A 15,312-nucleotide genomic window follows, 5' to 3' on the forward strand; every position below is an offset into this window, starting at 1 on the left:
AGGCGCAAAGAGGTGGTGTGAAAAATTGGAAGCATGCCACATGAAGCAAATCAAGCAAATCCAGGCTTTCCACCAGAGACAGAATCGTGCCAACAAACGAGAATTTGGTGAAGGAGGATGAGGTGCCAAGTTACGCCTTTCAGAATTTCTGAAGAACTTAAGATGGAATTCACAGAAAAGCATTCTTTTGAGAGCGAATGACCTGAACACATCCGACACACATGTAACAAAATCAGGTTTGAGGCCATGCAGTCGTTAAAAAGATACATAAATAAAAAATAAATAAATACAAAACTGAGTGTAGAGGAAAATTCTAATGTTTGGCAATGGAGAACACACAAAGCGGCCAGCCCATCTGAATCTTCATGCATCTGAGAAGCAGAATGGCAGGCAGCAATGCAACTGTGGTCTGAACAATACTTACAAGGCTGCAAATTTACCTGACTTTTCTAAATTTCCAAGCAGCTAACAATTAAGAAAACAAGAGACGTTCATTGATTTGCAAATGATTGCTACATGTAACACCACACAACACAAACTGAATCTGTTATTGTGACCCACACAGGACAAACATTTTCCTCTCAGCCATTTGGGGGGAAAAATGCAAATAAATGCTTCTACAGACGAAGGAGCTGTGCTATAAAACTGACAATATGGGATACTATCAAATGGGGGGGGGGGAAGAGGCAAAAAAGAGGATGGAAGACACAGCACACCAAACCAATGCTGTTAACACAACTATGGATCGGGGGCATATACATGGAACTGGTCGGCATTTCGGTTTAGATGTGTCATGCGTGCAACTTAATTGATGGAGAGAAAGTAATAATGTTTGGGAAGAAAAGAATCCAATCAAGAGAGTGCAGAATTTGATAGGATGGTATCAAGCTTGGAGGCAGAGTGCATGCACACACAGGGTCACTAGGTATCCCCCTTACACACACACACACACACACACACACACACACACAGCCACAGGGCCTGCCCCTCTTCTGGCACAGAGAATCACAGCACAACGTGCTGCCCAGACCAACAAATAAGACACAGTTCGAGGTCAGGAGCCCCTTGGTGGTTTGGCGGCTCAGCCCCGAGGGTTGGAGGCCATCCTCGCCGTCTCTGCTGGGTCACCACGCTGGGACCCGCAGCAGAATTGGGACACGTCCCAGTCTGGGAGCTGAGGGTGTGTGAGTCAGAGGAAACGGGCTAGAGAAGATCCAGGCCCTAGGGTCCTAAGCCCCTCTGCTTTATCAGGCCGCTGAAGGAGAAGCCACAGACATCCTTTCATGATGAGACTCTAGATGCCAGAAGACCCATCATAATTTTGCAGAAAATGGATAAAGCGTGACAGGTGACTGACATGCTTGGAAACTGGATGCATCGTCCCGACACTTGAACTTCCCCGTCCTGAGACGCCATCCTAGGGGGTCCCTGCTGACACACTGCACACACTAGGTACAGGCTCTGAACAAGAGCTGGGCACAAGCTTCGTTTTCTTGGAGGGAGGAAGGCTGATGCTAAGTGACAGTGACAGTTTACAAAAATGAACTCCCTGTGGGCTTGTGGAACGCGCGTTCCTTTGGAAGAGAGGCTCCCAAGAGAGGGACAGGGAAGAGGTGGGGGCGGGGGGGTTGTGACCTCATGGGATTAACATCACACACAGAAGTGCTCCCTCCAGTGTTTCCTGGACATATTCCTACCGTGTAGTCCTTTTTTCTCAAGTGTCCAAACCCAAGATGAGTTGACCTTTCTTGACTCAGCCGAGGGCCCGCCTCACCTCAAGGTCACAGAGATGGAAAGGAGGAGCGCCCTCTGCATGAGCTGAGTGGCCAGGCTTTTCTGGGCTCGGCCACCTGAGGACACATCCGGAGCCCATTCTAGCGACTCCCCGCTGTGTGAGGTTGGGGAGGAAAGGCTCACGGGCCTCAGTTTCCCCATCTGCAAAACGAGGCCGTCCTCAGGGCCTCAAAAGCGTCTGTGACGAGTCTCCTAGCACAGGGCAGGGCACTGGGAAAGGAAGCCGTGCAGCTTTTCTGCTTCTCTCTGCACGTGACAGTGAATCTTGCCTCTACCCACCCACGTGGTGCGGGTCCCCAGGAGCACACCTAATGTTCAGAACATCAGCTCCAGGTCTTGGTTTATCGCTTTGAGACTGCAACCAAAATGGTTTCATCAGCAGCATCTTTCTCTGGAGTTCTAGTTTAGCTGAGATGGGGAGTGACATCCTGCTGGGATCAGTTTAACTTAAACACGGGGGTGCAGATGACGGCTGCTGTGTCAGGACCCAGTCACGTTTAAAACAGACATCCTTGCGCGTCCGTTCGGGGATGCTGGCCGTCTCACCCAGGGGGATGCCTGGGTTGCCAATGGTAGAAAACCAAGACGAGGAAAGGAAAGGAGACACCAGGCCAAGCCAGACACCCTGCGAAGCGGCCCTGGGATATAAGAACCCCTCATGTTCTGGCTGGCTGGGGGCAGCCTTGGAATTGTTGCAAGACAGATATTACAAAAGGTCAAAGAGAAATACGAAAGAGACTGTGCCTGGCCAGTGATCACATCACACGGCACTCACCTTTTTAGGTGGTGGTCAAGGGTTGGTGGGGGCTCACCAACAGCTCATTTGATGGAGGTAGGGAAGCAGGCAACTTAAACTCTCTTTAGGCTCTACCGCTAATTTAAAAAAAAATCAAGCTCAGTAGGATCCATCTCCAAACAGGTTCTCCTGGTTCCAAATGAGAATGAGTCGTCTTTTCATTTTTTTCCTTTTCTTTTTCAGCTGCACCCATGGCATATGGAGGATCCAGGGCTAAGGATCGAATTTGAGCCGTGGCTGTGACCTACACCACAGGTGCAGCAATGCCAGGTCCTTAACCCACTGCGCCAGGCCAGGGATTAAACAGGCACCTCTAAAGAGACAAGCTGGGTCCTTAACGTGCTGTGCCACAGCAGCAACACCGAGCTTTCCTTCTAAACAATGCCCCAGACGGAGTTCCCATCATGGCACAGTGGTTAACGAATCCGACTAGGAACCATGAGGTTGCGGGTTTGATCCCTGGCCTTGCTCGGTGGGTTAACAATCCAGTGTTGCCGTGAGCTGTGGTGTAGGTTGCAGACGCGGCTCAGATCTCGAGTTGCTGTGGCTCTGGCATAGGCCGGCAGCTACAGCTCCGATTGGACCCCTAGCCTGGGAACAGCCCTAGAAAAGGCAAAAAGACAAAAAGAAGAAAAAAAAAAAAAAACCAATGCCCCAGACACCTCCCTGTTTGCTCTGTCATGGGTTTCCTCCCTGTTCTCAAAATTGGCACCTCCTTTGCCCGAACTTAAAAGCCCCCAAGCTGCACAGCCATGCCCACAATTGGGGGTGTCTGTCTCTTGTCTCTTGCTAGGAGCACTGACCCCAAAACCCTAAGAGCCTGGCGCTACCTCTCCGGGCTCCCTTCTTTACATGGAGCTCACGTGGCTCCCTTTCTCCCGGACGTGGTGCTGCCCAGTGAGTCTCTGCCTAGGAAGTGGCTGCATTGAGGTCTCTGCTTTTATGACCCCAATGCTTTAAGGGACTGTTTAACTCCTCCTTAAACCCCATCAACCCCAGGTCATGCCCTTCCTCTGCCAAACTCCCCAATCATCCGTTCCTGTCACTTGCATCACTATGCTCCTCAGTCAACCCCCAAATGGCATTCTCTCTCTTTCCCCCGTGTATAACCCCACCAGTTCACTATGCCCGACTCTGCTCCCAGTCGACTGCACCCACTTCCTCCCCTTAATGTTCCTGATTCATATCCTTTAATACAATTCCTCTGACCATCTCTGGACCGCAGATGAGAGCTCACACCTTTCAAAAGCACCCCAGAAGTCTTTTAAAGTATCTGACATCCTGAATCCCTTGAATGCTATTACTATTTCTTCATCACCTTATTGTTTATTTTTTAAAGCACCTACCTCTTTTGGTAAAGACACTAATTTATTTCTGTCTGCGTTCAAGTTGCTCAACTTCTTAAGTTTTCCAATGCTCTTAGGTAAAGTCTGTGAAAATAACGTTTTTACTATTAACACATATTTTTAACACGGCTCAGAGTAAAACAGGTCTTTTCAGGGACTGAGAGAACCGAATTGCATCCAGCAGGAGAAGCAGCAGCTCTTCCTGACTATCAGGTGTTTGTTCCACTCACTTGGGGGAGGTGGAATCTGATATTTTGCATTTTCCTTGGAATGAGAATATGTTTCGGTGAAATGACATCAAAGGCACAGGAAACAGAGGAAAAAGATCACCTTTATGTCATGTATTTGCTTCTCAAGTCCCTTTGTTAGTTATCATGGAAATCAGGGCATTTCCATCTGATCCACTCAAATTACAAAAAAGTAGGAAGTTCCCATTGTGGTTCGGCAGGTTAAGAACCCAATGTTGTATCCATGAGGATACAGGTTCAACCCCTGGCTTTATTCAGTGGGCGAAGGATCCGGCGATGCCGCAAGCCGAGCCATAGGTCACAGATGCGGCTCAGATCTGGTGTTGCTGTGGCTGAGATGTAGGCCGGCAGCTGCAGCTCTGATTCGACCTCTGGCCTGGGAACCTCCATATGCTACAGGTGCAGCGGTTAAACACAAGTGAATGAATGAATGAATTTTCAAAATTGCGAATAAATACTAAGTAGAATCCACCCTAACAAGCCTTTCTGATACAGGGCCCACACCATAAATCTCCCTTCGATGGTAAAGCCACACTCACCAGGAGCCGGTTTTCTGTCAGGACCAGTTCGGTGAGGCTTTCACAGTCCCCAATCGCTTCAGGCAACTGGGTGAGTCTGTTCTGATCCACCTTCAGGATGGACAGTTTCTTTAGTTTTCCTGTGAAAGCGTCATTTAGACTCATGAGTTACCACTGTTTGCCTATTTCCTCTCCGCTGCTCTTATGCCTGTCATTTCCCCACCCAGCTTGACGCGCTCGGAAACCACCTCCTTCTCATTTAGATCACAAGAGGTGGAGAGTTAAAAATCATTTGTTCAGAATACCTGACCCAGTTAGGCAATCAGCAGAAAATCCTTTGGAAAGTCACTGCCTAAAAAAGATCAAGTCAAAGCCAAAAGATTGAGGAAAAACAAACAGTGGCTCCTAATGGGTCTTTACGAACAGGCAACGTCTCGTCTCGTGGGCAGAGGAGAGGCTCTCATCTGATTCTGAGACAACACAGTGCAGTTAATGACCCCACCCATGAATGACGACGACTCAGGGAGGTTCCCGGTAATGTGTCTACCCAGAGTACGGTGGAAATCTTTGAAAAGCTACATTAAGACTCATCAGGGAACTCTCACTGTGGCTTGGCACGTTAAGAACTCGACTAGTATCCTTGAAGATGTGGGTTCGATCCTTGGCCTTGCTCAGGTGGTTAAGGATCCAGCGTTGCCACAAGCTGTGGTGTAGGCTGCAGATGCAGCTCAGATCTGGCGTTACGGTGGCTGCAGCTCCGATTTGACCCCTAGACCTGAAATTTCCTTATGCAGCAGGTGTGGCCCTAAAGAGACAAAAAAAAAAAAAAAACTTAAAAAGGCTTATGGGGTGTTGAGAAGGGACTCACTGGAGATGCCCTCAGGCCATGGAAAAGGAAACGGGGTTTAGAGCAGCCTCCTCCACCCTCCCATCCTGAGCCATCAGATTCAATTCTCAGATTCTCACTTTCAACCAGAGCTCTGTAAAGGGGCTGAACCTACAGAGAAGATGTCTTTGATAGCCACTGAGAGTGGCTGGCACAATGACACTCTCCCCCAATAAAGGCAAAAAATAGCTTCTATTATAAAAGAGACAGAAAGCTGGACAGAGAGATGCTGAAAGGACTAACTTGCTGCATGTGCGGCCACCAGGCGAGGCAGGAGAACACGCAGGTGGCTGGGCTCCTTATTTAGCATAGTCAATACCTACTAACACTGTCCCCAGAGGGCAGCCACCGGCCCTCAGGTTAGGAGACCCATTAGCATTCTCTGCAGGGCACAGAACCCTACAGCTGACAGAGCTCACCCAAGAGGAGTCTCCTCCATGACATCCCTGGCTGTGGTCCTGCAGCCTCTCCTTGCATACTTTGAGAGACAGGAGACTCATTTCTTTCTTCTTCTTTTTATGGCCACACCCTCGGCATATGGAAGTTCCTGGGTTGGGGTCGAATCAGAGCTGCAGCTGCCAGCCTTCACCCCAGCCATAGTGACCCAGATCTGAGCCACATCTGTAACCTGAGCCACAGCTTGGGGCAACACCAGATCCTTAACCCACGTTACAAGGCCAGGAATGGAACCCAAATCCTCAAGGGTCCTTAGCCCGCTGAGCCACAACGGGAACTCCAGGAGACACTTTTCTTTACTATGGAACCCAAACTGATTCATAACAAGTATTTTTTAAGCTCTTTCTTAAGTCAAATGGAGATTCACAGCCCTCTCCTGTCATTTACACGAACTAGACGATGGAAATAAATCTATGCCCCCTTCTCCCTGACAACCTTTCCATGCTTGAAGTCAACCATCTCATGCCTCCTATGCCTCCCCAGTTCCTACAACGGTTCTCTGATGCCATATGTGATTCTCAGTGAACACTTCCACTGAGACTCAAAACCCCCCTCAGTTTCCCAACTGGCCTTAACCAAAAGGCACTGCCTGCCTTCCTGTCCCATCGTTATCAGTGACCCCTTTCATCTGGACCAAATGCCAGAAGGGAAGCAGCCCTCTGTTACACAGCTTCTCCAAATACTGAAAACCTTTCACAACTTCCCTTTGATGTTCTGAATAAAAGTTAAACGAAGGTCAAAGACAGCTCTCCTCGGACAACTACAGGGTTAAACATAGCTTCTGACAATTACCAGGCGGCTCTGCGATGGCGGAGCTGACAGTCCTCATCTGTTTATATCTTCTCTGTTTGCGTTTATTTTCTCACCCTGGACTGAGTTCCTTTATGGTAAAGGAAATGTCTGGACTATTTTTTAAAGGAAATAGCACAGAATGGCTAAAGGAAAAGATTATTCTCAATGTACCAGAAAAGGCTCCATTCAACACCCACTCTCCGTGGAACAGCCCTTCCCGAGGTCATGCAACAGGTCAAATGTATTTTCTCATCGACTTTTCACGCTGCTCCATTGGAAACGTCTCAGTGACTGCTCATGTACCTGAGCCACATTCTCCCATCTGGGCTAATGCCTATGGGAAACCATGGAGACGAGACGCCAAGGAAGTAGTCAGGGGCCAACACTTAAAAGCGAGACCACGAGAGGAGCGCTTTTACCTCTGGAGGAAACTTAAATTGGATTGGATATTCCTTGCTTTCCTTCTTTAAAAACAAACCCCGTCCCCAGCACCTGAGAGTGACCCTCGGCCAGCCCCTCAGTAGTTAGTCACTGTCAATACTCACCGATGCCGTCCGGGAGCATTTCTAGTAAGTTCTGGGAAATGACTAAATCCGTTAATGAAGTCAGGCCACTGATTTCTTCAGGAAGTCTTTCCAACCTGTTTTCAGAGACATCTAAGCACAGCAGGTTCTTCAGATTTCCTATTTCCTGCACCAACGACACAGAAAAAAAGGAACGCATGCCTAGCCGCCACCGTACAGAGGAATCGGTGACAGCGCTTTTTCGCCATCAAATCCCAAAGCAGTCCTAAGGATGTTTCTGCAGCGTCAGTGTGGATGTGAAAGCTGGGGTGAGTTTCCAGACGCCCTTCCAATGCAAACGGGAAGCTGTGTGAATCACACATACACGGGGAGCTGGGAGGGCGCCAAGCCCTCCACCTTCAGCAGGAGAGGAATCATTCACTCAAGAGTGAAGAAGATGGGCACCAAGGAAAAAGAAAAAAAAAAAAACGAGTCATTTTAAAGATCACACGATTAGCAGAGGGTGGAGAGGGGGAAGGAGGCTAGGATCCAGTTCTCCAAGTTTGGAATCAATCGAGTCAATCAATCAAAAGCTTATACTTCAGAGCAACCCTGAGATGTTGTGTCAGGACATCCATTGTGTCTCCTGTGAACGGCAGCACTTGTTACATGGGAACACTGCAGTGGTTGCTCCCCAGCAAAACTGGAGCACCCAGACCCGCTGACACCTCCAACCCCCGCTCCCCCCGCAAAAAAGAGAGGCGAATTGCTTTCACGAACAGCCCACCCAGGAGCGGGGGAGGCGTCTCCATCCGGTCCAAGGGTTATCTTACTTTCCACTGTCCAAGTGCCTATTTCCTCTCTTATAACCGCCTCCACTTTTCCATTCCAGCAGGTTCAATTCCCACTCTTGGGGCTCCTCCACCTTGCCGCTTTCTGCCCAAGACTGTTCACAAACTGCGCTTCCATATTTCTCTCCTGGAAACAGCAGGTCAGTCCTCCACCCCAGTGGCTCCCTGCCGTCTCCCGAGGAGCAAACTCCCCAATCTGTATTTAATTTGGGCTGATCAACTCTTCCCAGCTTATCTCCTTTCTCGTACGCTTCCTGTGACCCCACCTCTGCATATCCCCTCTGGAGGAACCCAGATGGCATTGCTACTGATGGCTACTAATTTCACGCTGGACGCCTGACAGTGTTCTACTTTTTAATTCATTCTTTTCAACAGTGTCTTTGTATCCTTTCTGTCATCCACGGAGACAGAAGATAATTCTGATTACCTGAGACTGTCTGACACATTCAGTCCTAGCTTAACAGAAGGTTAAACAAGAGGGCAAATGAGATGCATGCACAACCACTAATACTGTGATTAGGACGAGGCACTCTGCACATAATCCTGTAGGTACCTCTGTCCACACATGTATCTTCCCCTGCATGTCTAACAGCTGATATTTTATTACTTTCTTAATACCTTCCTGGCATCTTCCCTCCATCTTCTGACACCTAAGTAACCAGAATTCTCTCCATCAGGATTTCTCATAGTGTCTCAGTGAAATCTAAGGGTTACTCAAATCCTCATCCCCATCAGCTGCTGATCTGCCCTTTCCTTTTCCCAAACTGCAGCCAAGGGCTCAGAAACAGACTCGAATTAGTTCCTTGGTTGCATCAGGGGTGGGGGATGCCATGGTACTTCCAGCGCTGTAACTGCAACAACGAAAATAAGTGCTATTTGGGGAGTTCCCGTCATGGCGCAGCAGAAATGAATCCAACTAGGAACCATGAGGTTGCAGGTTCGATCCCTGGCTTCACTCAGTGGGTTCAGGATCTGGTGTTGCTGTGAGCTGTGGTGTAGGTTGCAGATGCAGCTCAGATCCCACATGGCTGTGGCTGTGGCGTAGGCCAACAGCTACAATGCCCATGCGACCCCTAGGCCCAGGAACTCCATATGCCTTAGGTGCAGCCCTAAAAAGACAAAAGACAAAAGACGAAAGAAAGGAAGGAAGGAAGGAAGAAAAGAAGTGCTTTTTTTTCTAGCCTTAGGGATTCCCTGCACTGACATGCCTTCCCCACCTGAAGTGCACGGGGCACACGGCCCAGCAGAGACAGCCTCTGAATCACGATCGGGCCATCCACGCGTACGTCGAGGACCGAACACGCACCTGGACCGTCACGAAACCTATTCTGACTTTCAACACTGGCTGTGAGATACACTGAGGAGTCAAACTCAGTAATGGCTGGAGAAAAACAAAGTAAAGGGGAAATGCCCATTTGTTGTTGTTGTTTCAAGTTTCCCTCTCAACTGACCAGAAGGTGGGCCTGCTTATGGAAATCCCACAGCATGACATGGACTCAGAAGCCCACACAAGACCCCATTTCCTTCAGAACATGGTTCACACCTGTGGGTGGCAATAGAAAAACCACAGACACTGTAACATTCCAGCTACACCATAAGCAACATTTGGAAAAAAACATGAAATGAAAGCTTTTAACATTGCTTTTACATCGATGATTACAGGGCAAAATGTAGTCAAATGACCCCAAAGCACTGGACACACACGAACATCGGCAGAAAAGTGTATCACCAGATCAGGCGTCCGGGTCTTTTCCAAATTTGCTGGGCTTAAAGCAAGGATTTGAAATAAAATGCAGACTTCACAAACTAAAAATATATATTTAATATCTTTTTTTAAATTAAAAAAAAAACCATTTTTTTGTCTTGTTAGGGCCACACCTGCAGCTTATGGAAGTTCCTAGGCTAGGGGTTGAATTAGAGCTGCAGCTGGCAGCCTATGACACAGCCACAGCAATGCCAGATCCAATCTGCATCTGAGACCTACACCACAGCCTGCAGCAATGCCAGATCTGTAACCCACTGAGTGGGGCCAGGGATCAAACCTGCGTCCTCATGGACAGGTTCTAAACCCACTGATCCACAATGGGTACTCCCTATTTATTTATTTATTTATTTATTTATTTATTTATTTATTGTCTTTTTGCCATTTCTAGGGCTGCTTCCGTGGCATATGGAGGTTCCCAAGCGAGGAGTCAAATCGGAGCTGGAGCTGCCGGCCTACACCACAGCCATAGCAACGCAGGATCCGAGCCGCGTCTGCGACCTACACCACAGCTCATGGCAATGCCAGATCTTTAACCCACTGAGCAAGGCCAGGGATCGAACCCACAACCTCACGGTTCCTAGTCGGATTCATTAACCACTGCGCCACAATGGGAATTCCGGGTACTCCCTATTTAATTTAAAAAAAAAAATGGTGTGTTGAGGCTTTCGATTTTTCTATGGCAATGTGGTATGATGAATCAATCCTCCATATATTTTCCCAAAGCTGCCTTTTCAAACAACGTTTTGGTTTTCAAGATCCTTTTTTATAGAAAAATCTCTTGTACGAGCAGGGAAAACATGAGCTTTATGTCTCGGGGGGAGACCGCGTGAAATGACCACTCACCTGAGGTAATTCTGACAGTTGATTTCCATCCAACCAGAGATCCTTTAGATGTAAGAGAGCTCCGATCGATTCTGGCTAAAACAAAAAAAAAGAAAGTTATGGTAACAAAGCTCCAATATTTAGCTTTCCATTAGGAACAAAAGAACCTGAATGCCAAAGGTAAGAACAGGGTACTACAGAGGCTGGGTGGTACTGCCCCAAAATCAGGGCCCCCTTCCTAAAAGCAGCCCCAACGTTCCCCAAGAATGCAGCCGCTCCCAACCCACCCTTCATCTCTAGACCTGACCCGCCACCCCTGCATCATAATCCTGAACCTGTATGAACTGAAGCACATGCTCTGATGTTGCTGAGCTTTACCTGTGCAAAGACTGGCTTACAAGCATCCCTCCAGACGCCTGCCCACCCTGCCAAATATTTAGTGCTCATAATAAGGATGAGGTGAAATTCAAGTCTCTCTTCAACTCAGACTTACCAAATTATAGATTTCATTGTTTCCTAAATCAAGTTCTTCTAGTCTCCGTAGCTGGGTCAGAGAGCTATTAAAAAAAAAACAGAGGGAGGGAGCTCTTAGAGAAAATGCAGAAATGCTGAGCAATAGGACATTCCTCCCTTGGATGCATTTCCCAAAATAAGATTCATCTGGATTTTATGGCCATAAATATTGCACAGGAAGGACTATTCAGAGAAGGCTGGCATATCTCAAACTTTCCCAAAGACACAGAACCTCTTTTTGACCAAAAAAAAAAAAAAAAAAGTTGTAAATTAACAATAACAAAAAAAAAAAAAAAAATTTCTTTTTAATGCTTAAAGAAATTCATTCAGTACAAACTACCCTCCACCCCCAGAGACTCACTCGGGAAGATATGTAAGAAGATTCTCCCTCAGTTCCAGTGAAGCCAGGTTATAAAGACTAGAAATGAACAGAAGGAAAAACGTATAAGGAATACACTCCAGATTCTTCTTATTCCATTCCCCAACATACACACTTGGCAAGGATCAACTCTTATATATATATATATATTTGGGGGGGTCTTTGTTTTGGGGGGTTTTTTTGTCTGTGACTGTGGCATGTGGAAGTTCCCGGGCCAGGGACTGAACCCATGCCACAGAGGCCACCCGAGCCACTGCAGTGACAGTACCAGATCCTTGACCCACTGAACCACCAGGGAACTCCGAGGAGCAACTCTTTTTTTTTTTTTTTTTTTTTTTTTTTTTGTCTTTTTGCCTTTTCTAGGGCCATGACCACAGCATATGGAGGTTCCCAGGCTAGGGATCTAATCGGAGCTACAGCTTCCGGCCTACGCCACAGCCACAGCAACGTGAGATCCAAGTCTGTGACCTACACCACAGCTCACGGCAACACCAGATCCTTAACCCACTGAGCAAGGCCAGGGATCGAACCCGCAACCTCATAGTACCTAGTCGGATTCATTAACCACTGCGCCACGACGGGAACTCCAGGAGCAACTCTTAATAAGACCTTGTATGTCATTTCCCAGGAGAAAACTATCTAGGACCACCCTGCCCCCACCCCCGGTAAAAACATTATCTCTACTTCCCAAATCTTAATATTAAAATATTAAAATAAAAAGAGCCATGCCATCCCTATAAGACACCCTCATTCATATAGGGTGTACAGCTGAAATGAGAAGAACCCTCTAGTCCTTGAAAGACAACTATTCCCAGGACCAAGACAGTGGCCAAATATGTGCTTTTAGACTCCAGAATGTCAAAATTGTGCTGGTACCATCAAAACAGCCAGGCCTTTAGCCTCCTGGAGCTTTTCTCCCAGATGTCAGTGAGAAGCCATAGCTGTGTGAAAGCAGTGGGCATCTCGGTCCAGGGAGCCTGCTTGAGACGCTGCACTCACAGAGCAAGAGGCCAGTGAAATGCAGGAGGGGTAACGTAATAATACACTCCACACGGCGCCTGGGACACGAGACTGATTCAATAAACGACGGCTGGAATAACCCTGCTTTTATTCCCAATAAACCCCAGATTGGCGCTCTTTTCAGCAGATTCTCCTGCTTCTGGGATGCAATCTGTGTCTGTTAGGAGCATGATGCAAGGAGACAGCTGTTCTCCCCAGATGCTGATGATCTGGGTGGCATCCTCCCAGGCAGCGGCAATTCTGCATCAGCACACAGCCGAGGGGCGTAAGCACTGGCACACGGTACCAATTCAGAAGAGAACCCACTCATCTATTACCCCAACAGGCCCTGTACTGAGCCAACCAAAAACTCAAGCTTCAGCTAACATCACCAGAATGACACCCAGATCTGGAGGACTTTCTGTGGGAGCACAGCGAACCCAGGGAATCAGACATCACCCCAACACTCTAATCCGCCTTAAACCTCTGTTTTCCTTCCAATAGCCACGCCAGAATCGCCGGCATGCACAAAGCTGGGCTTCTAACATCAGAAAATGTACATGTGATTTGCACGAACAGTGTAACATACACACGTAAAGGCCCTGGGCTTAAAAATGTCTTTATACTATGAAATGTACACATTCAGTATCTCCTCCAATTTTAGAAAACTAAAACTAAGTTTTAGAAGTGGAGAAGCCGAGTAAGTTTTCATGATTAAAGCAAGAGCAAACAAATAAAACTCTTTGGAATATACTTTTTTAAAAAAAAAATTAATATCCCTGCTAATAAGTAATTATGAATTTAATACCATCAGTCTTTCTCCAAAATGTAGCTCAGTGGGGACTACTCAGCTCTGCTGTCTCTGGGCCAAGCATTTCTAGAAGAAATAACACGGGAAGGAAAGGAAGGTAAAAAGGACACACCCAGGATCTATCTCCCAAAAAAGCAAGCTGTAGAGGAGGGGGAGACATAACATTGAAAGTCATTGTAAAAGTAAAAACTTATGGAGTTCCCACTGAGGCTCAGTGGGTTAAGAACCTGACACAGTATCCATGAGGATGCAGGTTCAATCTGTGGCCTCGCTCAGTGGGTTAAGGATCCAGCATTACTATGACCTGTGGTGTAGGTGGCAGATGCGGCTTGGATCTGGCGTGGCTGTGGCTGTGGTGTGTAGGCTGGCAGCTGCAGCTCCAATTCAACCCCTAGTCTGGGAACCTCCATATGCCACAGGTATGGCCGAAAAAGAAGAAAAATTTTAAAGTAAAAACTTAAAAACGAAGGGCTATGTTTTCAGTTCTAAATGTTCATGGAAACCTGAGCCAGTTTATGGGGGAGGTGGTCATCATTTGGCTGTTTTCACATTTATCTTTTAAAAATCACTGATAGAATTGTCATTGTACCTATATAACATTCATCACTTTCACACCTATTTTGACACACTAAAGACATCCACCACTTAAAAGGAGGGAAAAAGTCCTTCTTTGCTTCAAAAACTTTACTCTTGGGCATCATCAGAAGTATCTTGTGGAGGAGATACAGCAACAGGATCGGCTGTATCTTTGGAGCACTGGGACACAGGTTTGATCCCCAGCCCAGCACAGGGGATTGGAGATCCTGTGTTGCTACAACTGTGGCGTAGGTTGCAATGTGGCTTAGATCTGATCCCTGGCCCAGGAACTCCATACGGCAGGGGGCGGCCAAAAAAAAAAAATGTATCTTGCAAAGCAGTGCTACCCAGGCCTTCCTGATGAGTGCTGCAGAGGTGTGCAGCCTTGGGCTGAGGCTATCTGCCTGAGATAGAGACCAGAGCGGGGGCCCCTCCTGCCACCTGGGGCAGAGTTGCTGGGCTGGAGCTCCTTACACTTGTCATCTCCTGATTAATAAGAGCCCAGCACCTAAGTACCAAGGTCCCTTAGAAAGCAGCAAAGTCTCAGTTCAAATCTGGTAAAAGCCAAAACTTTGACTTCACCCTACACTGCCCCAGGGCATCTGGGAAAGCCATTCTTTGGAACTCTCTTTATAATTTACATTTTATTTATTTATTTATTTATTGCCATTTCTTCAGCCGTTCCTACTGCATATGGAGGTTCCCAGGCTAGGGGTCGAGTCGGAGATGTAGCCACCGGCCTACGCCAGAGCCACAGCAACGCGGGATCCAAGCCGTGTCTGCAACCTACACCACAGCTCACGGCAACGCCGGATCCTTAACCCACTGAGCAAGGCAGGAGATCGAACCCGCAACCTCATGGTTCCTAGTCGGATTCGTTAACCACTGAGCCACAACAAGAACTCCTTTATAATTTACATTTTAAAAACACCTGTCAATTTGGGGTGAATACAGAAGGCTTACCTCCTTAACCACACCAAGGACCCTGGGATTTGTGTTGGTTCGTGTTACTTTAAAAATATAATATACATTTTTAAATTATCTTTAAATTTTATCTGAAGGGGAAAAGCACAGGCCACAGTCACGAAAAGCACATCATTCTTGAGCAAAAATACTGCCAAAACACCAACAGGCTTGTGAACAGACAGAACTTATAACAACAACATTGCCTAGCGTGCTAACACCCAAACAGAATATCCTGTTAAGTAAGAAGCTTCTGACTATAAAACCTCTCAGCTTCTATCATTTTGGGATAAT

General features: G+C 47.3%; 1 protein-coding gene across 1 annotated transcript in view; it reads right to left on the reverse strand.

The window, feature by feature from the left end:
- The window catches only part of LRRC1 (leucine rich repeat containing 1), a 129,639-nt gene that overhangs the window by 19,705 nt on the left and 94,622 nt on the right, over positions 1-15,312 (reverse strand). The window contains exons 5-10 of the mRNA XM_001927688.7: positions 11,652-11,708; positions 11,271-11,334; positions 10,799-10,873; positions 7,382-7,526; positions 4,724-4,842; positions 3,937-4,020 (exon numbers count right to left, since the gene is read on the reverse strand). Coding sequence (XP_001927723.2) covers positions 3,937-4,020; positions 4,724-4,842; positions 7,382-7,526; positions 10,799-10,873; positions 11,271-11,334; positions 11,652-11,708 — 544 coding nt within the window. The remainder of the gene's footprint in view (positions 1-3,936; positions 4,021-4,723; positions 4,843-7,381; positions 7,527-10,798; positions 10,874-11,270; positions 11,335-11,651; positions 11,709-15,312) is intronic.

Source organism: Sus scrofa, chromosome 7 (assembly GCF_054392235.1).
Source record: "Sus scrofa isolate SSC_HxYL_T2T_F1_AM1 chromosome 7, Sscrofa_HxYL_maternal_Yorkshire_Landrace_v2.0, whole genome shotgun sequence".
Taxonomy (NCBI): Eukaryota; Metazoa; Chordata; class Mammalia; order Artiodactyla; family Suidae; genus Sus; species Sus scrofa.